This window comes from Thrips palmi, unplaced genomic scaffold, assembly GCF_012932325.1.
Source record: "Thrips palmi isolate BJ-2018 unplaced genomic scaffold, TpBJ-2018v1 HiC_scaffold_15, whole genome shotgun sequence".
NCBI lineage: Eukaryota > Metazoa > Arthropoda > Insecta > Thysanoptera > Thripidae > Thrips > Thrips palmi.
In genome coordinates, this window is record NW_023144624.1 from 9182616 (window position 1) to 9209296 (window position 26681).

Below are 26681 nucleotides of genomic sequence, written 5' to 3' on the forward strand. Positions count from 1 at the left end.
CTTTCTCGCGCCAAGTTCCATATTTTCCCGAGCGAATGTGTCACCCGTCGTGACGTGCGGGGTGGGGCGGGGTGGGGCGGGGCGGGGCGCGGCGCTCGTCGCCACATCGTCACCGAAGTGTGGCCGGACGGGCCGCGCGCCACCTGCGCCCCGCCAATGTGCGCCCCGTGGCACAGTGTGGCGGTGGAGCTGGGATAGGCTGTACTCGCCGGCCTCCGAAAACACCCCCCCCCCCAATCCGAGTGGACGCGAATAGTACACGCCCCTGTGCGCGGACAACAATTCCAGCAGTTTCCAGTGAGGGCACCGCTCCACCGCCGGGCGCAAAAAACGAAATGAGACGGCCGCCTCGTTAATCAGTTACTCGTTCGTTCCCCAGTGGTTCCACAGTAGTTCCCCAGTAGTTCCCCTCCCCACCACGTCGTTACTCACACGACGCGAACAGCGCCAAATTACAAGCAAACCGCGGCCACTCAGCCCGCGTATCGCACGGCGGGCAAGGCCTGGCCTGGCAAGGCCGACGCCGCAACGCGACCTGCACGCCACCGTTTTAAACAAACGACTCGCGGTCGCGCCCCGGACCTGGCTGCACTCGCAAAGAGCGCGGGAAAAATAGTGGCATTCCTAATGGGGAGGAGGACGACACTTACGGTGTGGGGCCGGGGCAGCGGGGCAGCACGGGGGCGTGGGCTGGGCGCCGCCAGGCCGCCTGCCCGCCAGTGCAGTCACGCATTTATTTCAATTAAGGAGCTCCGCACTAATTGGGTGGAAGGGGCGCGGGACAAGCGGGCCGTGCCGGGCCGTGCAATCCCCTCCACTGTCGATTGGCGAGCGAGGCGCCGCCGGCCGCGGCCGCCACTATGTACCACCACCAACGCCTCAAAGCCCACACCGGAGACGCGCTACCAACACGCACTGGAAAGAATCGCACCGCCACTGCAAATCACCCCTCGCACAAACGTGCGCACAGCAGCCTCCAAACAGCACGCCGCACAGTGGGCCAGGGGGCCGGTGGAGGCGGCCAAATTCTAGACGCGTTCTGAGCTCCAGAGACGCTAAATGGGACTCGAAACGAACGTGTGACCCCATCAATGGATTGCTCTCCGAACGAGGAATCCATTGGTGGGGTCTCACGTTCGATTCGAGCCCAATTTAGCGACTCTGGAACTCAAAACGCGTTTGGAATTTCGGCCGTTTCCACTGGTCTTCTGGCCCACTGTGCGGCGCGCTGCTCGCTGAGAGCGATAGCAATACTCGGTCTCATTCCGGGGATGTCAGTTTCGCATCAAGCCCTGCGTGCTGCCGCACGCGTTATTTCTCATTCTCCATCTCTCTCCTTCCCTGGCCCGGGCGTGCGGTGTGCTCATATGCGTCTTATCAGCGCGGCCTGATAACGCACGAGGGAATGAGGTCAGGCGGGGTGTGGTGTCAATGGGGCTGAGCCTCTCCAGGCCGCGCCCGCGCCGCCCGCGCCAGCCCGCCACTGGCCGGGAACGCGTCAACGCGTCGCAGCTGTGGCCGCCGGGGCGGTCTTATTTCACACATACCTCTCTCCTTTCTCTCTCCTTTCTCTCTCTCTCTCTCTCTCTCTCTCTCTCTCTCTCTCTCGCACACGCGCCCCCGCGTTGGCCACGCACCGCGGCCGCCACAGAGTCAAACCGACGGGGGGATCGGCGCGGCCGGGCGCGGCCATGACGCTGCAACTGCCAGCACGGCCGCGCACTAATTTGCCCGCTCACTTATGGCGGGGCGTGACAAAGAGGGGCGGGCCGTATGTGTGTGTGTGTGTGTGTGTGTGTGTTCGAGTGATGAATTAACTGGGCATGCCAGGGCGGGCCGGACAACAGTGTCAACACAAGGGAGCTGATGGGCGGCGCGCGGCGATGTGTGTGTGTGTGTGTGCAATGGTTGTCCCGCCCCTCAGTGTATACGGCGTGCTCATCACGGCCGCGCGGCCCCGCGGCGCGTTTTTCACACCCCCGCCGTGCATAGCGGTGCTGCAACGCCCCAGCGCCCCGTCGGACGGATTCGCCGCCACCACGGTCATGGGCTTGGCGCGGCGGATGCGGCGGGACACTGGTAGAAAGTGGCGCCGACACTGCAGTGCACTGCCGCCAGCAAGGCCGGCCCGGCAGAGAGCTGGCAGAGTCACTGGCGCGCCGTGGCGGTCCAACGGGCCGAGCCAGCCAAACCCTGCGGCCGTGCACGCCTTCCCTCCGCCCGGCCGAGGCATGCCCGGGCCATCCGACACACCGCGACGACCGCGTCCGCCCCAATACTCCCAGTGATCAGAATACGGAAAGGGAAAGAAATGTATGTCCATGTCAATCCGCAAATCGGTAAAGTTGGTGCGGGCACGGCACGGCACGGCACGGCGCGCCCGCCAGACCGCTCTGCATGGGTCCGGGCGGCACGGCACGGCACGGGAGGGTGAGACCCAACTTGGGATACTTCATTTTCCCCTTCAACAATTTCCCGAAACAACGCGCTAAATTTCGGGGCGCGCGGTGCGGCGCCGCGGTACGCGCCGTCAAAAGAAAAAGTTTGGCCGGGCGCGCGCGTGTTGTGTATTGTCTCTCCTTGGACGAGGGCGGTATTTGGAATGGACGGCGCGGGGCGGCTCGGAGCGGGCCGGCGTGACCCACATGCAGAGAGGCCACCTGTGCTCCGCAGCGCCGCGGCGCGGCAGCGCGCGCCGTTTTCCACACGTCTCGCCGATCCTAACCGGTGGCGGTGGTGGCAGCGGTGCACAGTGGGCCAGAAGACCGGTGGAGGCGTCCAAAACTCTAAACGCGTTTTGAGCTCCAGAGTCGCTAAATGGGACTCGAACCGAACGTGTGACCCTACCAATGGATTGCTCTCCTAACGAGGAATCCATTGGTGGAGGTCACACGCTCGGTTCGAGGCCCATTTAGCGACTCTGGAGCTCAAAACGCGTCTAGAGTTTTGGCCGGTTTTGGCCGCCTCCACCGGTCTTCTGGCCCACTGTGCGGTGGCGGTATGCAAAGCGAGACGGACTGCGGCTCGGTTAGTTACCATCCCAGACTGGCCGACTCTCTGAGCTCGCTCGGCCCGCTCGGCTCGCCGGGGAGGCGACGCCCCCAACCCCATCACCCCTCGCCCGGATGGAATTGTTGCCATTTTCGAGATAGGAAAAGCGGCGGCAGGGAGATCATCGCAGAGGAAAACAATCTCGTTTGGTGCTTGTTCTTAGGGAAGGGACGGGCGAACCAGAGACATCAAACTGGGAGCTCACTGTCCACACGGCGTCAAACCCCCCACCCCACTTTTTTCTTTGCTGGCGGCAGATACGAAAGGGAAAGTTTTTCGCGAGACATTTAGAACGTGGTACATGTGCCACTAGTGCCTCACCACACACACAGGTTTCCGGCCATTGATTGAATAGCGTGCCCACGCGGCTTTGGCAGACGCCACAGAGCACAGAAGGAAGGCGGCCCGGTCCAGTGTCGAGTGCTGCAAGACGACACATGCGACGCGACGCCCCTCCGAGGTGATTGCAGAAAGGAGGCGTCGCGGCGAGAGGGGAGGGGCGGGGTGGATCCCGAAATGGAAAAGCCCCGGAGGAAGCAAAAAGGATCAGTGCAGACACAGCAGCAACAATCACTCGTAACCCGAAGCGCAAAGGCCATCTGTGCTGCTGGGTCTTTGCAGCCTTGCAGCCGTGCCACGCGAGGCTCGTCACGAGACAGGGCGGCGCACGGCACGGCGTGGTGCTCGCAATCTGGAAGCGTCCGCGGCGACGGCCTCGGCGACGGCCACGGCGACGGCCTCGGCGACGCCTCGGCGACGGCCTCGGCGACGGCCTCGGCGACGCCTCGGCGACGGCCTCGGCGACGGCCTCGGCGACGGCGACGGCCACGGCGACTCTGCCTGAGGCAGCCTGGACGTCTCCCCTTCGGCCCCTTCGGCGGCGAGAAGACGGCAGCACCGCGACAAGCCGCGCCCCGCCGACTTAAAATATTCATCCAGGAGCGAGGCGGGCGGAGTAAGGGTGTCCAGCAGAGTGGAAAACGCGCCCCAAAAGGAGCTGCTGGCGGCCTGCCACGCCACGCCGCCAAGCGGCGCGAGGGGCGGGGTAGGAAAGCCGCGTGCACTGTCTCTGCCTGGCCCTCGAAATGGCAAAGGTTAAGTCCTGCCAGTCCAACTCGCAGGTGCTGTGTGACACGGAAATCCCGAAGCCCGCTCCCATTCCGGCCGATTCCGGCCCCGCTAGTCCCGCCTTCTCTCCATCCCGACCCTGGCCTTGGTCTTCGGCCCCCCGCGCGGCCAAAAGGCGGTGGGCGGGCTAGTGTAGGTCGGGGTCTGTCTAGTGACACGGAGCCCCATGTTAACGCATGGCTGGCCGTGCATCTCGAGCTGGGCTAGGGGGAAAAGGGAGGGGGGGGGCATCCATTCCGCTCTTTCTTCTCGGCGCCCTCGACCCGTTCGCAGTGTGCCAGTCCCGCAGTGCCGCGCCCGCACGAGAGACTCTCCGGGGGGCTGCCGGCCTGCACAGCCCGCGGCGCCCCGAGGGGGGCGTAATGGAATACTGATTTCTTAGACAGTAATTCCGGGCGAGATGTCTTACAATGGACCCCGCCGCGGCCCGCCGCGTTCTGCCACACGGGCAGCTGTCGTCGCCACGGCCCGCGCCCCACCCCGCCACGCCCCGCCACGCCCCGCCACGCCCCGCCACGCCCCGCCACCGCCACGCCGGCGACAAGTCCATGTCATTAATCCTGGCAGCGGCGCAGCGCCACGGAGGCGCCCCCAAACCCCAAACCGCCCCTCGGAGCGGCTCTCGTCTCGGCCGTCTCGGCAGTCTCGGCCCCGGCCTGGACCCGCACGTGTAGTCTGACGTGCCGGCAGCGACCGCAGCGAGGCGGGACGCGGGGCGGGACGCGGGGCGGGGCGGGGCCCAGGCAAGACCGGCAAGCAGCCTAGGGCTTAAGGCTTTGTGCCGAGTCGGGGCACACGCCCACACACGAGTCACACACACACACACACACACACACACACACACGCCGCCACACACACACACACACACACAACGAAAAAAGCAGCACGAAATGACAAGCCCAAACTAGGGCGGCGCGGCGCGCGGCAGCCGGAAAATAACAAGTTTGGCGAAATAATTTGCAAGGCTGAGCTCCCCGCGGTGCCGGCGTGCTGGCGGGACTTCTTTGGCAGGGGCAGGAGGAGCATTCCGGCGGGGAATGGCTGGCGGAGGCCGAGCCTCGGCCGGGGGTCGTTCCGCTACAAGCCTCCCGGTTATATTAATTTCCATTTCTTCCCTCGCCGCCCGCCGCTCGGCCCGCCGCTCAGCCATCCGCCACGCTGCCCAGCCCCCCGATGACGCCCCGAGCGACGGCGACTTCACGGGCAGTGGGTGCGGCGCGGTGCGGCAGGTCGGGTCGGGGCAGCGCAAGCAGAACCGGAGGCGCGCGCCAAGCCGCCAAGGCGTGGGCAGTGTATCGCTTGCGTCATGCCGCGCCACCGAACCGAAGGATCCTCCGTGGAACGCGTGCTGCCTGCCAGCTCGGCCGGGACGGCCGCGAGGCATCCAGGCGAGAGGCAGGCCGGCGAAACACAACAGCAGAGGAGTAGCCCCAAGGAGAAGGACAAAATACAAAACCTGGCGTCGCCGTGATGAAACCTGCGGTGGAGCCAGTCCGGCCAGCATCCAGCCGGGGGGGCTGCCAGCGCCCAGGGCCCCGCCAGGGCTGGCAGCACAGCATAGCGCGCAAAAAGAAACAAAAACATGCCAACCCTCGTCGCCCTGGTTCGCTGCGTTGACTTTCCTGGCGGCAAGTTGGCGGACCTGTCAAAGGCGCGTCGGCGCGGCCGTGGCGCAGCCAGGACAAAGCGGCCCTGGCCAATCGCATTCGATGGGGATCTTGAGACCGATTCACCGCTCCCATCCGGAATCGGCACGTGCAGAAAGAACACACGCCTTTCAACGGCAAAAAAAAAAAAATTCACGACATCCTGATTGTCACAAAAGACTTACGCGGGAGTAAACTGATGCTACCGTAGTTCAGGTAGGGTCATGGTACGGTAAGGAAGGGCTATGCTGGGCTAACAAAAAAACACCTCCCACCCTTTGACTTGAGAGCGGCAGTGGCGGATCCAGAGTCGACCCAAGGGGGGGGGGCAAAGTAGCACTTTTTGCCTACTTACAGGGGCAAATTGGTGCTTTTTGCCTACCTTTCAGGCAGCTATCTAGGGGTCAAGGGGGGCAATTGTCCTTTTGCCCCCCCCCCCTGGATCCGCGCTTGGAGAGCGGTGCAGCCAGGCCTTCCTCCTGCGGCAGTCCCCTGGCGACGCGGCATCCTTCAACTCGTATCGTTCGCATTGGAGATTCGCGCTAAAGAGGCCGCCCTTGCCCGCAGGCCGCAGCGTCCGGCGTGCCCGAGCCGTGCCCGAGCCGTGCCCTCCCGCCGACCAGACTTGCAAATGCGCCGCCAGCCGCCAGTTGGTTTGGGAATGTTCGTCCTGTGCTGGCCTGCCTCCGCCGTCCTGCCGCCCGCCCCGCCCCACCCCGCACAGCATGGCGCGGCAAAGTCTCCGAAATGTTTTCAAAAAGGCCGCGTCTCTCTTTCGTCCTCTCTCTCTCTCTTGGCCGCATTTTGAATCTCCTCTCCGGCTGAGTCACGCTCCGCAAACAACGCCGCCTCCCCGCGTTAATGACAAGCGCCTCTTGTTTTTGCAGTGTAATACAAGTCGGCATGACAACGCGCGGCGGGGGAGGGGGAAGGGCCGGTTGCCCTGGCCAATCAGGGCACAGCGTTTTTGCACGCGTGCCTGTGGCGTATTTGCGTTGCTGCGCGTGGCGTGGCGTGGCGGGGCGGAGCGGTCCGAATGCTATGGAGACATATTGACTCCTTACGCCATTAGCATGAGCGCCCTCAAAGGACCGGCGCTGCGGTTGGAGGGCGGAGGGGGGGAGGGGGAGGCTCTCTGAGACAAAGAGGCGAAATAAAAAGGAGGGAGCCGCCTGCAAAGAGGATGACGCGGGGGAATGACTTGCAAATGCACCAACCTCGTTTCCTGTCATACATACCACCTCGACACCGGCGAGCGCGGCGAGCGAGGCGAACGTGCCACCGGCAGCCAGCGGGCCGCGCCCGATTCTCTCAGGCCGCCGCGGGCCTCGACCACGGCGAGGTGGCGGCGCGGCCAACAGCGTTTCAGCCCCATCGTTCAAAAGTTGGGCGCGGTCCGATAACGCCAACGGCGCCAACGGCGGCAAGGAGACGGGCATCGCCGGGCTTCCGACACCTGGAGGCACTCTGGAGGCACCCTGAAGACACCCTGGAGGCACCCTGAAGGCACCCTGTAGGCACCCTGAAGGCACCCTGGAGGCACCCTGGAGGCACCCTGGAGGCACCCTGGAGGCACCCTGGAGGCACCCTGGAGGCACCCTGGAGGCACCCTGTAGGCACCCTGTAGGCACCCTGGAGGCACCCTGGAGGCACCCTGGAGGCACCCTGGAGGCACCCTGGAGGCACCCTGAAGGCACCCTGGAGGCACGCTGCCCTGACGACGACGCCCCGAAGGTCCTGCTGTAGGCCACTAGGACCAGGACGCGGTCGCCGCAAAGTGCCTCTCATCCCGCCAAAAGCACCAAGCCCGCCAAGCCCGCGCTGCGTTCAACTCAAACGCACCGGCTGAATTTTTCATACTCTATTTCCGCGGGGATGCATATGAAGGCGCGGCGCGCTGGGGCCGCGTGTAGCGCGGCGAGGGGGAGGGAGGGGAGGGGAGGGGGAGGAGGGGTGGAGGGAGAGGAGGGGTGCAAGGGCAGGGATCACGGCCGGTCGGAGTCGCAGTGCGCCGTCGCCCGTGACGCCCGCTCCATCATTTCCTCCAAACGCAACTGCGCAAAACGTGACGAGCGGAGCGAAGGGCGGGAGAGAAAGAGAAAGGGTGAGGTCGGCGTCGACGAGGCCAGGCACGGCGGCGCGGCACAGCGGCCAGCTAGCGCCTGCAGCCTCCAGCATGGGCCAGCCCGCCACGCTGCCCTGCCGGCCGGGCGGCCTACCTGGCTTCTCGCAGGCGCTATGGCGCGCCGCGCGCTGCCGCTGCCGGCTTTGGGTGCCGCACAATATGCAACAAAATATTCTCGATACACGCCTTGATATTCTGACTCGTATTCTCAACCATTCTGCAAAATTATTCACTTAGTGGAAAGACTACGCGACAAAATATGGCCGATGGCACCGAACCTCTGTCTATAAATTATTTGCACGTTCTATTTACTAGTAGAGCTTTTTGCTAGTCCATTAGGCAAACATTTGTATTAAGTTAAGGTATTCTCCTCGGTGTTCGAAATATTCATATTCACGAGAACAGCGAGTGATTACCCCCTCCGAGAGCGCGCTTTGCGGAATCAGTGTGCCGACGGCTACGCCGCCACGGCACGCCCACGCGGCGCAGGGCGATGACTGGCGGCGCCGAGAGGCGGGCAAGACAAGCCGCTCTCTCTCTCTCTCTCTCTCTCTCTCTCTCTCTCTCTCTCTCTCTCTCTCTCTCTCATGCCCTTCGCAGCCACTCCACCCGGCACACCGCTTTCCCGAATCGGATAAATAAACCAACTCGCGAGGCGCGCCTCCGCCTTGTTCGCGCTCGGCCCGCTCCTCCCCACCCCCATCCACCCCCACGCGGTTCATTGGCGCGACGTCGCTAACAAAAGCAGCTTGCAGGTGTGCGGCCCCTGCGGCCCCCGCGGCGCCTCCTGCACAGACTCATTCCGAACAGCGGGCCTCACGACGCTCCGTCTCTCTCGCACTCGCGAGAGTGAGAGAGAGAGAGAGAGAGAGAGAGAGAGAGAGAGAGAGAGAGAGAGAGAGAGAGAGAGAGAGAGAGAGAGAGAGAGAGAGAGAGAGAGGACGATACGCTGCGAGGAATCAGTGAGCTGCCAATTCGCACAATGGACTGCGACTTGTTCCGCAGCCAGCGCGCCTCGGTGCGCTAACTGCCGCCACGCCCCGCCACGCCCCGCCACTCCACTGCGCACCTAGCGGCACCACGCTGGCGTACCGCTTGGCGGCGCTCGGCGGCGCGGACAAGATAATGAAACCATAATACGGGCGGCATGGCGGCACGGCACGGCGCCGCACTAAGCTCAGCCAAAGTCCTCGCAAAGTATCGAAGCGGCGGAGCGGCGCGCGGAGCGCCACTGCAAGGGCCCCGAAGAGACGCCGCCGGCGCGGTGCCAGGACCGCCAGGACCGCCAGGACGCTGAGCCTCTCCGTGCAGTGTGCCGAGCCGCGCCCGCCGTCCCGTCCCGTCCGCGCTGCTGACACTAAGTTGTGAGCCATTCCGGCGAAACCCTCGCCGTGCCCGAGCCAGCCTTATTGAAGAAGTACGCGCGCAGCCCGGCGGCCGGTGAGGTGCGCCGCCCCCGCCGCCCCCGCCGCCCCCCGGTGGGGCACGTCTCGGATTAATCCGCCCCCCTCATGGAGGCCCCTAAACAGGCTCGATAATGGGCCGCAGACGCTGTTCGAGTCGGGATTACACGCGGATAAGCCGACCTGCTGTTCGTTTGGCGAGCGCGCTGGCTCCTGTTCACGTTGTGTGTGTGTGTTCGCGTGGGTGAAGAGGCAAGCGCGCGCGTATGTTTGTGTGTGTGTGTGTGTGTGTGTATGCACGTGTTTGCCCGAATCACAGAGCGAAACGACTTAATTAATATGATCGCCGCGCACACACTCACACACACACACAAATACACACAAGCGCGCACGCAGAACAGATCCGCTTCCCTCATCCCCTCGAACGTGATCATTAGCACACAGGTGCAGCAGGTAGCCCCCCCCCCCCTCCTTCCCCCTCGAACCCCGCCCACGCACAACGGCCGCGGCGCTTAGCCAAGCCGGCTGCACACGTTTCAATGGCGGCGCGCTAGAAGCGCAGCCAAGGGCCTGGGGGAGGGGGAGGGGGGGGGGGCGGTCGCTCGCCTGTCGGTAAACACAACCTTGCCGACCACTTGGCCATGCAAAACCACGGCGGACACGCGAGCGCCGACATGCGCCACAGAAAAGCGTAAACAGAACGGCCGAGCAGATTGGGTCCCAGAGTGGGTAGCGGTATCGGGGAGGGGCGGCGGGGGCGCCGACGGGGACCTCGATAGGGAATTTCCCGCACGGCCGCGCCGCCTTGCCCGGGGCGGCGCCGGCGGCACGCTCACCGGAGATGAGCCCTTTCCCCGGTCCGCCGGTGCGGCCGTGCGGCCGAGCGGGCACGCCGTCGAGGTGCACGGCGTGCAGGGCCTCGGCCACGACGCCACCGTATCGGCCCACCACACCGCAACACGCCCTTCGAGGGCCCGGCGAAGGGCCGGCGGCTTAGTTATGGCGCAAACACCTTAACCACGGCCCGCGCCCCACGGGGCCTCCGGGGGGCCCTTGGGGGCGCAGGCGCGGTCACGTAGCGAGGGCAACACCGCATCGACGGGGCGGGGGACCGGGAGCGCGCTCGGCTGCTTCGTGCTGGAGCATATAGACGGACACCTGGGCCGGCCGCCGCGGCCGCACGGCTGCCTTGAGCGCGTACTCACCCACGGTCTTGTTCATGACGAAGTCGAAGGCGGCGAGGGGCCCGTACGTGGACGAGCACTGCGAGTCGCGGTGCCGCAGCGCGATGCTCCAGCCGGGCAGGATGCCGTCGGCGGGGTGGCTCACGTCCTTGATGGCCAGGTCCATGGCGGGCAGGATGTGCGGCAGGTTGCGGTCGTTGTTGTCCGAGGCCGGCGCGATGAGGGCCAGGTTGAGCGTGCGGGGGGCGGGGGCCACGGCCACGGCCACGGCCAGGACCACCAGCACCGCGCACGCCAGCCTCATCCTGGCGCTGGCGGGGCTGGCGGGGCCGGCGGGGCGCTGCGACGAGGCCAAGGGCTCAGAGGGTCAGGCGGGGGGCCTCCCGCAGCCCCCGGTGGAGGCCCCGGCAGCGCCAGGGCTCCCATGCCCCCATGCCCCACTCCTGCCAAAACAAAAACAGAACCATAATCAATTTCCGATGTCCCCCAAACAAATAATTGCGAAAGACGTATTTAGCGTGGCGCTCGCGCTGCGGTCCCTCGCACGCGCCGCCCGCAAGGTGTGCACGACGTGCTGCTGCATGCGGCCTGCAGGTCGGGCCCGTCTCCTCTCTCTCGGACACACGACCGCGTCGCGTCCGCGCGTCAGCGAGCCCTCTTGGCAGCGCCTCCCCGGCCTCCCCCTCACAATCGCCTTATTCATTAGTGTCACTTTTTTGCGGCGAGACGCGAGGCGCTGCCCGCCGCACCAGGTATTGTGCAGGAACACAGCTGCAAGATTTCTCATACGTCTTCCTCCGCGCGTTGCGGACAGGTAGGACTTCCCCGGCCGGCGGCGGGACCTGGTGGGCCCGCCATGCCTCTCTCTTCGTCGCCTTCCGCCGCCCTTTGGTCGCTGTCTCTCTTGCACTCGTGGAGCGTCCCGGGTTGGTGCGAGAGAGACAGAGCGACGACGAAAACGACTCTCGGAATGAGTCTGCTGCCTCGCCGCGCTGTTTCAATTTGACAAGCTCTGGGTGTCTCTGGCTGCCGCGGGCAGGCACCCCGGCGCCATCGGCCGAGCATCGGCCGACGCAATGTCACCCTTCATTGCCACATCAAAGTAAAGCGTGCGATAGCGGAGCAACCCGCGATAGCCGGCAATGCCTTCTTGACCTACATTTTTACGAGGGACACTCAAATCTGCAGAGCACGCGGCGCGGCGCACGGCAACGCCAAGCAACGCCCCGCCACCAGACGGCGTCACAACTAACACACCGAACTTGACCTTGAGGGATGCATCATTTTACAACACATGCCGGCGGCGACGGCCCGCAGTGTGCTGTCTGTCTGTCTGTCTGTCTGTCTGTCTGTCTGTCTGTCTGCGAGCGTGAGAGTGTGTGTACGTGTGAGTCTGGCACAGAGAATCAGACAGGAGCGGGGGCGCTCGCCGGGAATGTAACGTTTTGTCAGCGTAATATACGGAGTAATACACGGGATGGCCCGCGTGACAGGTGCCCGCTGCTTAGTGCATGTGCCGTTGTCGCGCAGACAAATCATCAGCGGAGAGAGAGAGAGAGAGAGAGAGAGAGAGAGAGAGAGAGAGAGAGAGAGAGAGAGAGAGAGAGAGAGAGAGAGAGAGAGAGAGAGAGAGAGACGGGAGAAGGAGAGAGCGGCGCTGCGACGTCCACGTAATTTTCTCCGCAAGGATGGAGGCGGACAAAAAGAGCAAAAACAACAACAAGAAGAATAGAACACTGGTCCGCCGAAGGCCGGCGAGCCAGTAGACCAACCAGTAGAGGCTGGCGGGCCTGCCGGGCCGGGCGGCGAGGCGAGGGCACCAGAAGTCTAAGGGCCACACAAAGGCGAAGGGTGCTTGGCTTTCGGTGGCGCCCAGACGACGGGGAAGATGGCGGGCATGGCGGAGGCCCGGAGGGGGCCGGGGGGGGGGGGGGGCGACGAGGTACGAGGCAGGCAGAGGAAATTAGGCCGGGGCAGCACAGTGTGCCTGAAAGAAGGCGGGCTGCGTCGCGAGGGAAGGCACCGAGTCAGAACGAGGCACAGCCAGGCACAGCAAGGCACTGCGACGCGGGGGGCCGGGCCGGGCCGCATCGCATAAACCAATGAATCCAGCAGCCAGCTGTGCCGCCGCGTCGCAGCGTCGCCACGCAGGTGGCTGCCGGCTTATGACGAAAGGCACCTGGCTCGGCACCTGGGGACACCAGCAGCGGCAGCGGCGCCAGCAGGCTCCCGGGGCATCCCTTCGAGGCTTGTTAACTCACTGCCAACCTGGCGAGGAGCAGCTATACACACACACGCACACACACACGTGAACAAACACGACAAGGAATAAACAAGCCCCACTCATCGCAGGCACCCGTATTTCTCCTGGCTGTGACGCCAGAATGTCATACAGTACCCGAGCCAGTCATATGTCCTGACCGGTGCAATGTGTTCTCGCTTGCTCGCACACACACACACACACACACACGCGCGCGCGCGCGCGTGCGGGCACTCCGTACGTCCGCCGCCTACTGGTGCTCCCGACCCTGGCCTTGCTACTTTTCCGCATGCCAAGCCCCCCCCCCCCTTTTCCCCTCGAGCTGAAATAGAGCACATGCAGCGCCCAGACACAATGCGGATCATCCCGTCATCCTCAAATACTCTCGGCCGACGGAGAGGCCGGCGCCAAACCGACCACGCCGCCGCCCCGCCCCGCCCCGCCCCGCCCCGCGCGGACGTGTGTTTGTGACCTCCTGGAGTTCCGTGGCCACGCCGCGCTCCAGCGAGCGCCGCCGCCTTTTCTCTGGAGCCTCCAGTCCACTTCTGCTTCTGAATGGAGTACTTTGGAGTCCTGGAGAGTCCCTGGAGGAAGGGGAGGAGGGGGAGGTCCTATATCCGGCGGGGAGTGCCCGAACCGAAAGGCGGCGGGGGCCGCCCCACCGCACCGCACCGCGCCGGGTGCCGTGCCGTGCCGTGCCGTGCCGTGCCGTGCCGCGCCGCGCCGGCCGAAGATGACAGGGCGGGGCCAGGTCAGGGCAGGCCAGAGCTCGTTCGAAAAATGCCGAGGACCCCGTCGGCAATGAGTCTATGGGGGGCTCCCTGCGGCGGCGTGCTCAGGGGACAGGGCCAGCCAGCAGCCCGGACCGGCACAGCCCGGGCGGAAGGAAGTCCAGCGGCATTCCGAAGGGAGCGCGACGCAGGGCGGCAGGGCGGCAGCGTACGCAGGTGACTGCGCCCCTCAGAGAGGTGCCCGTCGGAGCGGCAAATTCAAACATGGGCCACGCCAAGGCTGGGTTTGCCGGCGGCTCGCACCGTCGCCATGACAACAAGGCACTGCGCCGCGGGGCCCCCGCCACACCGCCACGCCCTCCACCGTCTTCCGCGCGGGCTCTTCCTTGAGGCTCTTGGACTTTCGGCGCGACACCGTCGCCGCGTCGCCCACCGAGTTTACAACGCGGCGGCCACGCGACGCGGCAAGTGGCAGCCAGGTGGCAGCGCGCGTCGTCAGGATGGACAACTTTGTCGTTTTAGCGGTTATTCTAGCGAGCAGGTGACGGCGAGCGGGGCGGCGGGGCGCGCGCGCCGCCGCTCTGGCGGCGGTCCAGGCGGCGTGGCGGGCGTTACGTTCGGACAGGATCACCGCCGTCAGGCCCGTCGACTCGCCGCCGCGCTGCCGGGCCAGGGCCGGGGCCAGGGCCGGGGCCAGGGCCGGGGCGTCGGCGGACTCGGCTGCGCTGCACTTTCGCCAGCCACCGCACTGCGCGGCCCCCTCCCCTCGGCCATTCCTCCAAACGCATAATTGTCGCCCAACGGCCCTCTTAATACGGCAGGGCAGACGGCAACCTGTTCACCTGTTGGCGCGTCAAAAGATTCGTTTCCGCCGCCGCTTGGCCGCTCAGTCGCTCGGCCGCGCCTATTGGTGTCGCGACGGCGGAGTGCTCCGGGGAGGCCGTGGTGCCGCTCCCCGCCGGCCGCCTGGCGGTGTTGCTGGCGGTGGCGGTCAAAGCGTCAAAGCTCGGCGGCGCGGCGCGGTGCGGTGCGGCAGGCCCAGAGGCAGGCCTCCCCCGAGGCCGTCGTCACCTGCCGCTCGACGGAGGGCGTACCGCGGCGCCGCGCCGCGCCCGGAGTGATTTCCCGCGCGGCAGTCCCCGCGGGGGTGGTGTCACGCTGCCACAGTGCCACCGACGATAAATTGGGCGAGAGTCCTCAGACGGTTTCGCAGTAAAACGCGAAAAGCGTGACGCGGCCGCCGCGGGAGTCGAACCCGCGACGCCGCGACCGCCCGGCCGTAAAAGCTGCCGGCGACGTGATGGTGGAGGCCCCGCGATGCCTCCAGGCAAGCCTCCAGGCGCCTAGGCCAGCAGCGCGGCCCGGCCGGCCCCGCCACCGGAAATCAGGCTTTCCGGCGACACGGCGGAGAAAGGGGGGGAGGGGGCGGGGGACTAATGAAGCGGAATGGCGGAGGATTCAAATGAGAAAATCGGAAAATGGTTGGAGGCGAGGAGGAGCGAGGGAGAAGCCGCTATTTGCAGAGAAGAGACCGGAGGAAAGCGAATCCTCTCGCCGCCATGCAGAGCCAGCCCAGCCAGGTCGGCGCGGCCAGCCTGGCAGCCCAGAGCCCGGGGCAGGCACGGCGGCACGGCCTCGCAAGCAACTTCCCAGTGCAGCAGACAGCGCCCCGCCGCCCCGCTGCACCTCAGCGAGTCGAACGGAATGGGGAAATACACTGATTGTGCCTGACCGGAGTTTACGGCAACGGCGGAGGGCGCTGGCGGGGCTGGCGGGGCTGGCAGCCAGCACCGCTCAGCGCAAAAACGGGGCACAACAACAGCGGCAGCCAGCCAAGCCATCGGGGGGCTTAGTCAAGTGGGAGGCAACAAACAGGTGTCATGCGCCAGCAAATAGAAAAAAGGGCCGGAAAAACGGTTTGACATGAAGCGCTGGCGTCACGCCACGCGCCGGCGCCCGACCAATTTGAACCTCGGCAGGAAACGACCACATCTCATCAGCGGCATTGCGAAATGAATAATTTGACAAAATGTCGGTTTAAAAACAGCGACGACCGAAACAAAAGTACAAGTCGTCGACTGAATCCGCAAACTTCGTTGTGTATGCTCCTGGAGGGTCGGAAATAAAAACGTTTTATAATTAGTGACAAAAACAAATCCAAGCTGAAAATGGCGAGTTTACACAGCGAGGAGGGGGGGGGGGCCATTAGCGCGAGACGTCAAAGCCAATCCGGGCGGCGGAACGCAGCGCCACGCAAGAGGCGACCGAGGCGTGCGAGCATCATTCGTTAGATTGAATCGGGCCGCGATAGCGACAAAGTGGGGCCTCCATGCCGCTCCGCGGCAAAGCCCAGCCAGCCAAAGGCCAGCCAAAGCAGCAGTGTGCCACAAGTCACTCACAGCAACAGGTCCGCGACGCGCTCCCCCACGGGCCTCACGCGCGACGGACGGACGGACAGACGGACAGACGGACGCGGACACTACAGCGTGCGCCGCCGCCACCCCCACAGAAGAAGGCCGAGGCGGGGGGGGGCTAAAAAGGGCCCGGGGCCGGGCACCCCCCGGGGATCCCCCCGAGGCCGGAGGGCCGGAACCCGAGGGGGTTTTGGGAGCCCCGGGCATGGGCCGGGGGGGTTGGGGAAGGGCCTCACAGGAAAAGGGGGGTCACCCGTCCGTTTTGGCGATGGACCACCACCGGGGAAAAATGCCGCCGCCAAATTGGGCCTCCGGGCCGGATTCCCCACGTTCTAGAAAGGGGCCCCGCCCCAGTTTCTCATCGCCGGGCCCGGGCCAATTCCATTTGAACCGGGGGGGGGTAAGGATTTAAATATTTGGGGGGCTAATTTTGCCGGGTCCAGCTCCCCCCCCCCTTAAAATCCCCCCAGGGAGGGGGGGGAGGGAGTAAGGGCCCAGCCAAAGGGGGGGAGGTCAAAATTTCCCAATGTTAGACCCCCCCCCCCCCCCCCCTTTTGCCCCATCCTTCCCCCCGGGGGTCCTGGCGGCGGTTTCCCCCGGTCCGGCGTCCAACTCCACCCGGAGGACCCTTGACGGCCGGGCGGATTTTTTGGGAAACGCCAAAACCCGGGGGTTGCGGTCCCCGATCCCCCCCACGGCCCGACGCGGGGCCCCCGCGTTTTCCCCCCCGGGGGGGGCCCAAACCCAAAAAAAAAAGGGGGGGGCCGGGGGCCCCCCGGGAAAAATTAAAATAAAATTGGGAAAAATTAAAAATAAAAGGCGGGCCCCCCCAATAATTAGGAACTTCCCCCCCCCCTTTTAAGGGGCCCAAAGGGGGCCGTAAAGAGGAGGACGAGGACGGGGAATGGGGCTGCTTCGGCTCCCCCCCCTGAACTGGATTTGAGGCCTGGGGGGCAAACCCCGGGATTTTTGGCTCCAGAGCGTCGCCAAGAAGTTAACCCCCCAAGGGATTCTTCCGAACACGAACCTTTGGGGGGGGGTCAATTGGGGAGCGTTATTCCGCTTGGTTTTGGGCCGCTGGCGCCGGTCTTCTGGCCCACTGTGCAGGCCCTGCGGGGCATGGGTGGACAACGCCCACGTGGCCGACCTGGCGTCCAGGGAGCGCCGCGGGAAGCACAAAGTAGGCCGTTAGGTAAGACCGCCGGTGGCAAATTGACTTTTCATGACGGTCGCGGGTTCAAATACCGAAAGTAAAGTTGATTTTTTTTTCGTGCGGCGGTGGCGGCCGCAGCGCCCGTGGCTATAACGACAAAGCGGCGGGACGCGCGGGGCGTCGCGACGCAATTGACTAAAAGAGCTAAAAGAGCGCGGCGGGGAGGGGGAGGGAAGAAAGAGGCGGGGGAGGGGGGAACACTGCGGGACGGCCTAATTCAATGCATCGCCGCAGCCGTCAACTTTGTAATCAAAGTCTTCTCTCTCAGAGAGCGCTAGCGATTCCCGCTGGGAGGGGGACTGCGGGGGACAGAAAAGAGGGGAGGGGAGGCTGCTACCCGTGCCAGCGGTGCCGGCGGGGTGATTATCAGTCCCCGCCACTTCTCGTTATGGGCCACCAGGACCCCGCCCCGCCACGCCCCGCCAAGCGACCAAGTGCCACAGCCTCTAATGAGAGCAACGCACCCCCAATACCACCCAGTACCTGCCTCAACTGCGCAACACGCCACGCCCCGCCCCGCCGCCACCGACAGCCCTTAGCCCAACTACTACTCCAGCGTTCGGTCGTGGTGCTGGTCGGTCGGGGGCAAAGCGAAATGCATTTCGGGCTGCGGCCGTGCTTTCAGGGCAGGCAGGGCAGGGCAGGCACCACACCTTTGCTGGCTGGGCGGGCGGGGGGAAAGCCCAAAGACGGGCTGCGGGCCGTGTTTCAGCAGGGAGGGGAGGGACCACCCGCTGGGGGCGGGCGGGGGCAAAGCAAAAAGGGGATTTTGGCCCGGGGGCTTTCGGGCGCAGGGCGGGGGCCAACCTTTTGGGCGGCCCCAAACAAACTTTGGGCGCGGGCCCCCCGGGGGGGGGAGGGGACCCATGGGCTGGGCGGGCGGGGGCAAAACAAATGATTTCGGGCCGGCGGCTTTAGGCGGCGGGCGGGGGGGCCCACACCTTTGTGGCTGGGCGGGGGCGGAAATTTTGCGCGGGCTAGGGGGGCCAGCCCAACCGCGGGGGCGGGGCCAAACAACGGCGCCCCGGCCCGGGTTTTAAGGCAGGCCCGGCCGGCCCCCCACCGCCCCCCCAAACGAACCGGGGGCCCGGTTTAAAAGGGGGCCGGCCCCCTTGGGCCCGCGGGCGGGCCCGCGCGAGGGGGGGGGGAAAACCTTTGGCGGCGGCCGCGCACCGGGGCGGCTGGAGGCCCGGGCCGGTTTTTCCCCGGGGGCCCTCCCCAAAAACAAACAGAAAAGGGCCTGTTTAAAACGGCGACGGGGGAAGGGGCGGGGGGCGGGGCGGGGGCCCCCCACGGGGGGCCGCCCCCCGGGTGGGGGCGGGTAAAAAACCCTGCGGCTCCCCGGCCCCCGGGGCGGGGGGAAAAAAAAAAAGGGCCGACGGGCCCCGGGGGGGGCCATCGGTAATTAAAACGGCCGCCTCATCTGGGCCTTGACAGTGTGCCCGTCACTCTAGACGCGAGTTTCCGCGCGCGGCTCCCACTAACTACACTTTGGCGGCGGCGGCGCGACGCGGTGCGGCGGGATGAGACCCGATGAGACGCCGTCGCGCCGCGCCACTGTCGGGGCGAAAGCAAATCAGAAAAGTTGCGTCGTCACGGCGTATCGCTTTGAGGAGGGGCGGGGCGGGGCGCGGCGCGGCCAAAGATAGACAGCAGCGGTACGCTCGGCTACGCTCCAGCGCGGTGGCGGCGTACACCTGCTGCTCCGCCGCTCCAGCCGCTCCAGCCTGGAGCCGAGCAGCCGAACGCAACACAGCGGGGACAGGCGCACGCGGCTTCTTGAAATCAAGCGGCGCGCCCGGCCTCTGTGCTTTCCCGGAGAGCGCGGAGCCTAGCCATGAGCCTAGCCGCCCGTCCCGTCCACCCCTTCAAACGCGCCGCCAAGTGCGCCGTCAAAGCGAGGCGGGCGGGGCGCGCGATCAGCTGTAACACCAAATCTAAGGGGCGCCACCGCAGGCCCTGCTTCTGTCTCTCTTGCACTCACGGCGAGTCGCGTGCGCACGCGAGAGAGAGAGAGAGAGAGAGAGAGAGAGAGAGAGAGAGAGGAACGAATTTATTTGATTATTGCTTTAGGTACAGTACACGGGACTGGAGAGTCCCACGAGCGTATGTACCGCTCTCAGAATAAACTAAGATACAAAATTGTAACAGAGGAAAAAAAATAAAATTATCAACAATCGAAGAAAAAAATAGTTACATCAATAGCAGCGACAGTATATGATACACAATAGAGAGAGAGAGAGAGAGAGAGAGGCGAAAGCACTGTTCGGAATCCGCCTGCCGGGCCCAAGACAAAGGCACGAGGTGCGGTTGGAACGGGGTGGAGGACCGAAACGAGAGCAGTGAGGGCGTTTTGATCCAGGCGGGGCCGGCGGGGCTGGCGGGGCTGGCAGCCACCGAATGGCTAAGGCTGAGTGACGCGCCGGGCCCCAGATAAACGGGCCGTAATAAATGTAATTATTTCGGCGGACGAGGACGAGGAGGAGCTGGGACGGCAGCAGGGACGGCGGCGGGGGCGGCAGCAGCGGGGGGACGACGGCCATCGAGGAGTGGGCAAGGGCTAAGATTACGGCGCACTATAAAAGAAAATGACCGCGGTGCGGCTCGCCACGGCCAGGTGATACGGGCTGGTTATACGAAAATAAAAGGGTCCGGACGGCCCGGAACGGGCGGACGGCAGCGAGCACCACGAACCGGGACTCCGGGGCGGCACGGCGGCCACGGCGGCCACGGCGATGGTTAGCTGTAAATCGCCACTCCGCGAGGTCCGATTGGCCGGCGTCACGTCACGGCCGGTCACGGCGCCACGCCTCGGCGGCACGCCCGTCTCGGATTAGACAACGAAGACTCCGACCGCACGCCAGCCGACGCCAGCCGCCAGGTGGGCGGAAGGGGCGCAAGGGCTTCAAGGCGCTGCTGGCCACACGGCAGACCACTCTGTGGCTTTCCGCGGAGGGCAGGGCGTTGTCTCCGCGTTTCTCGTCGAGGGGCTGGCAGGCGAGCGGGCAGGCTGGCCAGGATCAACCCCCCAACAGAGCACGGCGTCGTCGCCGGCGAACCTGGTGCCGGCTGCCTACCTCCTGTCCGTCATCGAGACCGTGATCGCGGTCGCCTCGCCGACGCATTCATCAGAGGGATGGCAGCGCGTGACGGGCGGGGCGGGGCGGGGCGGGGCGGGGCGGACCGAGAATAGACACGCCGGCCGCGGGGCGCACAGACAGACGCGCGCTATGCAGCGAACCGGTCCAGGAAACGGCAGCCCACCGATCCCCTTGCCAGCATTGCCGCGGACCGAGCCGCGGACCCATTCGGGCCATGGAGATGCAGGCTGTGGGGAGGAACGCGGAAACCCGCTCTGCGAAATTATTTCCCTCAGAATGCCGGACCGAGCGGAGCCAATAATGCAGATTCGCAGTAACGGCCCGAGTCCTGTGGGTCTCAGGTAGCAGAGTGCGTCGCCAGCCCGCCAGCCAGCTAGCCAGCCAGCCAGCCAGCCAGCCAGCCAGCCAGCCAGCCAGCCAGCCAGTCCGATGAAACAGCGGGCTTCCAATTGATGGCTCGGTAAACAAACACCGGCCCGTCGCCGTTCCGTTCCACTCTGCGTATTTTCGTCAGCGGCTCGGCGCACTCCGCGCCGTGCTCCATGTCGAGCGGGAGAAAAGGCGGGCACTGCGCAAAGTGGGTGTCCCGAACGCGAACGGCGATGACTCTTTCTCCTTGCGGAGAGGCAGGGCCAGGCAGGGCCAGGCGGGGCGGCATAGGCCTGATAGATACACGCAGGTGGTGTTGGGTTCGCGCATCCCCCGAGGTCAACCGGGTCGAGCGACACGGTGATACACCCCAACAAAGGCGAGGGCGGCGAGGCCCTACGGCTTGCCCTACGGCGTGACACTGTGACAGGCCTAAACGCGCTTGCCTTTATGTTTCATTGACGAGCAGCCGTCCCGTCCCGGCGAGCGGCGCTATATTAGCTTCCAGAGACAAGCCAGGGAGCACGGCGTTTTGCTTTTTCGTGAATCATGAAACAAAAGGTGGGCGGTGGGTAATGTCGCGACGGCGCCGGGCCGAGGCGGCGAGGGCGCGCTGAGTCCGCAGTGCAGCGGCAGTAGCAGGACATCGCACCCCGGGCCCCCAGCCGCCCTGGTGGACCACGACGCGCTCCTCCTGGACGCGACCGGCGTGATTTAAGGCGCCGGCAGCACGCTCTATATGAACCGGCGGGGCGGGGGTGCGGCGGGGGTGCGGCGGGGTGCGGTGGGGTGGCGAGGCGGCCAGTGCAGTGCAGGGCCACCGCGCTGCTGACGTGAAACCCTGAAACCCCGCGGAGCGAGGACGAGGACGTGCACACGGCGCCACGATATGTGTTTTCTACGACCGTGGCGAGGGCCCCGGCAGCGGTGCGGGGGGAAGGGGTGGCTATGGAGGCGCGCCTGCGCTTCTAGAGGAGGGGGAGGGGGACGTATCTCAACACAACAGGCCTTGCCCTTGCGTGCGTGCGTCCGTTCAGCGCCCTTCGACACCAGGACACCGCCAGAGACTGTCGTCGGCGTCCCGGGCGTCCCCATACGGGAGCCCCCCGCAGCGGCGCGAGGTGCGCGTTGGCCTTGGTCCATAGCAAACTACCACAGTTGTAGTTGGCCAATCCCTTTATCGGTTGGCAGGGGGAGGGGAGAGACAACGGGAGCCGAGGAGCTTTTCAAAGGACGCCGAAGTTGACAAAGTGAGCGAGGCGAGCTCCTGGCATCGGTCGGGCCGTCGGTCGGGGGGCTTCATTCCGGGACACGATAGCGCCGCCGAGCACCGCCAAAGTCGACTTCGGGTCGGATTCACATTCGGATAGGGATTCGGGTGCGAAGCGCGAAGCGTGCGGAGGTCCCGACGAGTCCGCCTCAGTGGCCAGCACCGCCCCGCGCCTCCCCGCCCCGCGAGGACGTTGCTGCTGTAGGACACCGCGGTGGAGCAAAGGCCCCGCTAGGCTCCACTCACACACATCCACGCTCACACGCTCACACACACACGCTCACACACACGCACGCACGCACACACACACACACACGCACACACACACACACACACACACACACACCGCCCCGGATCGGACGATCTGCTGAGGCGTTTATGTGCGAACTGAAGGCTGACCAAATCAATATGGCGCGAACCCTCTCCTCTTCCCTTCCCTTCCGTGCGGCGGTGTGCGACAGGGCGCGACTGATCTGGAGGAAGGAAGCAAGAAGGCCCGAGCCGAATTAGAGGGCGGCCGGTCGACGGTCTTCGGCGTCTTCGGCAAGTCGAGCGAATGCCGCCGCCTCCCTTAATTCCCCCTCGCTGCTCCACGCTCGCTACGCCTGTTCCACGCTCCTCTGGGAAGCGCGCCGCGCCCTGCACCCCACCGGTTTCTTTCGCGGGCACGGAATACGAGTACACGAAGCTACTTTGGAATATGGAATATTGACAAGTGATTGAATCTCTGGAAGTAACTGACTATAGCGGACTATAGCGGTCCAATCCAGCTCTATTCAAAGGCCTCCCTCAACGTCCTGGCGTGACCCTAGTCTTTGATGCCGCGCAGCTAGCTTAGGAGCACCAGTCCCGCAAAGTTGGCCAGAAAGTGGTTTAATCCCTGAAAGTGTCGGTTTTTGCTGACTAGCGGTAGACACACACTCTCTTGGGAACACTCTCCACGACCGGTGAACAGCATACGGGCCGAAGCACGCAGTTCTGCAGGGGCTGCCCGGGCCCGGCCCACAAGGCTCGTATCTCACTGAGACGCGCCCGCCACCACACTGCTTATTTGCCAAAACTTGCACGTTTGCGAAACAACGAGTGGAGCTAAGCACCCCTCGGCAGAGATAGCGGCGCGCGGGCTTAAAACAAAAACAAAACCGAAAACGCGGCGGCTCGCCGCCAGCGCTGCCAGCAGGCGGCGCCACCGAATGTTATGTCATCTTGGTCTCGCAAACAGCGGCAACCAGCGGAACCAGCGGCAAGCCCGACGCCAACTTGCTAACCTTGTTTCCAGTTTTTCCGCCGAGCAAACACCCCTGCCTGACCAGGGGGGTCCCCGGGGCACGGGCCGCGGCGGGGCGGAGCGGGGCAGGGCGGGGTGCACCCCCTGCCTGCACCGCGGCGGCGGCGCAGCTCTCCCGGCCAGCTCGGCGCCCCGGTCGGATTAATCCCTCATTATTGCATTAGGCGCGAGGCGAGGCCCCCGGCGCTCCCAGCGCTTCGAGCGCGCTCTGCCTCGGCTCTGCGGCCCTGCCTCGGCCCTGCCGGCCCGGCGGCGAGTTAGGCCGTCGCCGTCACCACGGCCGTCACCATCACGCCGCCAGATTCGATTCCGAGAGCGACGCGCCGAATCGGCCGCCGACGTTCATTCGGCTCCTCGCCTCGCAAAAGGTGCACAGGGAGGCGGCCAAAACAGACGCGTTTTGAGCTCCAGAGTCACTCAATGGTACACGAGCCGAACGTGTGGCCCCACCAATGGATTGCTCTCCGATCGAGGAATCCATTAGTGGGGTCACAAGCTTAATTCGAGTCCTGATAAGCGACTCTGGAGTTCAAAACGCGTCTTGAGTTTTGGCCGCAAGCGCCATAGGCTTCAAGTCTTCTGGCCCACCGTGAGGTGACGGCCGCAGGAGAACGCAGTGAGTCGTCGTGTTCACGGAGTGCATTAGTGCGCTCCGGCGCGTCGTCGACGGCGTCCTCACCTGTTCGAGCTGCTGGCGTCGACGTGCGCCAAGGCGGTGTGGGGCCGGGCGGCGCGGCCCTACCGGGACATGGCGCCGGCGGGGCTGGGGCTCCGCTGGAAGCAAACAACCAGCGTGAGGAAAAGTGGCAGGAAAACAGGACGACAGCGCGAAATAATCGCGGTGGCATTCGCGCTGGCGCGGATGACGGCCATCGGTCCAGCGAGCAGAAAGCCCGTTACATTCGGGGCGTCCGCCCGTTACATTCGGGGCGTCGGCGCTTGGGTCCGCGCCGCTCGGCCGTCGTGGTGTCGGATTGGTGTCGGACGCCACTGTAGTCACCAGTGCCGGCGTCCCGCCTTCAATTAGTCAATCATTGCGTTAGCCGCCTCGGCCGCGACGCGCTCAATCACGGCGGCTGACGTCTCTCTCCCACTCGCGGAGCGTCCCGAGTGGGTGCGAGAGAGACAGACCGACGGGGACCCCTCACTCGGAATCGGCTTGCAGGCAGGCAGTTTACGTTCACGCCCGTCGTGCACTTGCCGCTACTTTTAGCCCCGCGCGGCAAGTGCTTTCAGGTGGGGCAGGGCAGGGTCTGGGGCAGGGCGGGGGGGGGGGGGGGGCGGGGCTGCCTCGCCCAGGGGCCACGCCAATCGGCGCAGGGGCGGCGTGCGAACAACGCCTTATCAAAATATTCGCAGTGTTGCCAACTAACTTGGCGCAAATTACTCTGGGATTACGTCCTGGGGCGCAGCGGGGCAGATATGGCGTGGCACAGGCAGGCGGGCGGGCGGGCAGCCGTGTGGCCCGTGCGTCCGGATATACCCGGAGCTTACACTGCGGGGTACGTTGCCCCTTCCGGATAGCGGCGCTCCGGGCAGAGCCCAGCCCCAGCCAAATCCGGCACCATTTTCGAGCTATCAGCGTTAGTGGCAGGGCGGGGCCGGCGGGGACGCGCTGACAACTTCTCACACGCGTGTCTGGGGCACCCTCGCTGCCGCACGCAGGAGTCCCTGGCCCCCCGGGGACTTAGCCTCGCAGCCTCGCACGCGTCTCCCCGCGCCGTGGGTCGGTGGATCGAACCCCGGCCGCGGCGAAAAGCGTCCCGGGCGACGCGCAGTGCCGGTCACTCCCAGTCGCTGCGAAGGGCCCTCGGCAAACTTGGAGGGTCCTGAAGGACTCGCTCGCGGCCCCAAGCGCGGCCCCGCCAGTCGGCCAGTGCGTCAGGCCGCGCCGCGGGCCGCCTTACGCTAGCGGCTGCTCGCTAGCTGCGCTAGCTGCCAATCAAACAGCTGGCCCATCGGCCGGCCCCGGCCAGAGCCTTGGCGCCTCGGCGCGTTGGCGTGCCCAAGGCAGATCGGCGAGGGCGCTGACCCGCTGAACCGCCGCGCCGCCGCGCCGCGGCCGAGACGACTCGATGCCGTCGACGGCAAACCGTAATTGGCGGCACGCACGCACGCCCAGGATGCCGTCGGCAAGTCCACGACGGAGTCCACGACGTTGTCCACGACGTAGTCGGCGCGTAACTCGGCCGCCCCGCGTGCTCGTGCAAGTCGCGATCACGGTAGCTCACGTGGCCGACGTACGGCGCCTGAGCTAGAAGACCGGCGAAGGTGACCAAAATATTAGACACGTTGTGAGCTCCGGAGTCGATTAGCAGGACTCGAACCGAACATGTGACCCCACCAATGGATTGCTCTCTGAACGAGGAATCCATTGGTGGGGTCACACGTTCGGTCCGAGTCCTGTTTAGTGACTCTGGAGCTCACGCCGCGTCAAAAATTTCGGCCGCCTCCACCGACCTTGGCGCAGACAGCCGAGGGAACGGACCCCGAATAACGAGATCGGATCTCTCGCTGACGCGGCACGGACCAGTGCGCGACAAGGCGCACGGCGGCACGTCAGCCTCATAAACGCACCGGCCACCTCACAGTCTCGCAGTGGCGTGAACGGCTCGACTGGTACCGCGCCGAACCCCCAGCCCCAGGCCCCACGGGGCGGCGCGGCGCCCAGAAAAAGCCGAACCGCTGAACGCGCGTTATCGGTTCTCTGTACGCCCTCCAAGCCACTCTGCACGTATCGATGACAATGGGCCCGGCCCAAGCCGCGGCGGGACTGGGCGGGACGGAGCGGGCGGAGCGGGCGCGAGACGCGGCAGTGCAGCTCGACGCATCCCGCCTCCCCTGCCTCGGCCGCCCGCCTCGGCTGCCTTGGCCGCGAGCCAGACTTGTCAGCAATCCGTCTTCGCGCCGGTAGTTCGCTGCCTGCGAGGGCGGCGGCGCGGGGGGGGGGGGGGGGGGGGTCCCTGGCGAGCACCTGCACCAAGTAGCCGCGAGCGACTTAATATCGCGGACCTGCTTCCCGAATCGAGGCGCCGCCACTCAACGGCGACTTTCAATATATTTTGGCGCGCTGCAGAAGCAAGACTCGCAATAAAGCACGCTCTAGTTATCCTTCATCCCGCTGGCGGCGTTGGCGGCGGCGAGTGGCGATTAGAGGTGGAGGATGTCTCTCTGGCGGCGCGCAGGCCGGAAGGGGGGGGGGGGGGGAGCCCGCTTCCCGACAGACCAAATCTTTTGGCAGGCGGACGACACATGCCTGGGGCGCCGCGCCGCGCCTCAGCCGGCCCCAGCCCTCGCCCGCCTGTTTCTCCAAGGCGCGGCGAACAAGCGGCGAACAAGCGTCCGACGAGCCGAACAGCGAGGCAGCTCTGCGGGGGGAAAGGGGGGGGGGGGAGCCGACAACACGCCGCACAATCCCCCGGCCACGGCGCCACGGCATTGGTTCTTCATTCCGCGCGCTTTTTGGGCGTGTGCGGAAAATGGCGTTGCTTTTCAAGA

The 26681-nt window shown here is 65.4% G+C and overlaps 1 protein-coding gene across 1 annotated transcript in view; it reads right to left on the reverse strand.

The window, feature by feature from the left end:
* The window catches only part of LOC117641188 (atrial natriuretic peptide receptor 1), a 91744-nt gene extending 80942 nt beyond the window's left edge, over positions 1–10802 (reverse strand). Inside the window, 1 exon segment of the mRNA XM_034378333.1 lies at positions 10559–10802. Within this exon segment, the coding sequence (XP_034234224.1) occupies positions 10559–10703 (145 nt within the window). The 5' untranslated portion in view covers positions 10704–10802.
* Between the last annotated feature and the right edge of the window lie 15879 nt (positions 10803–26681).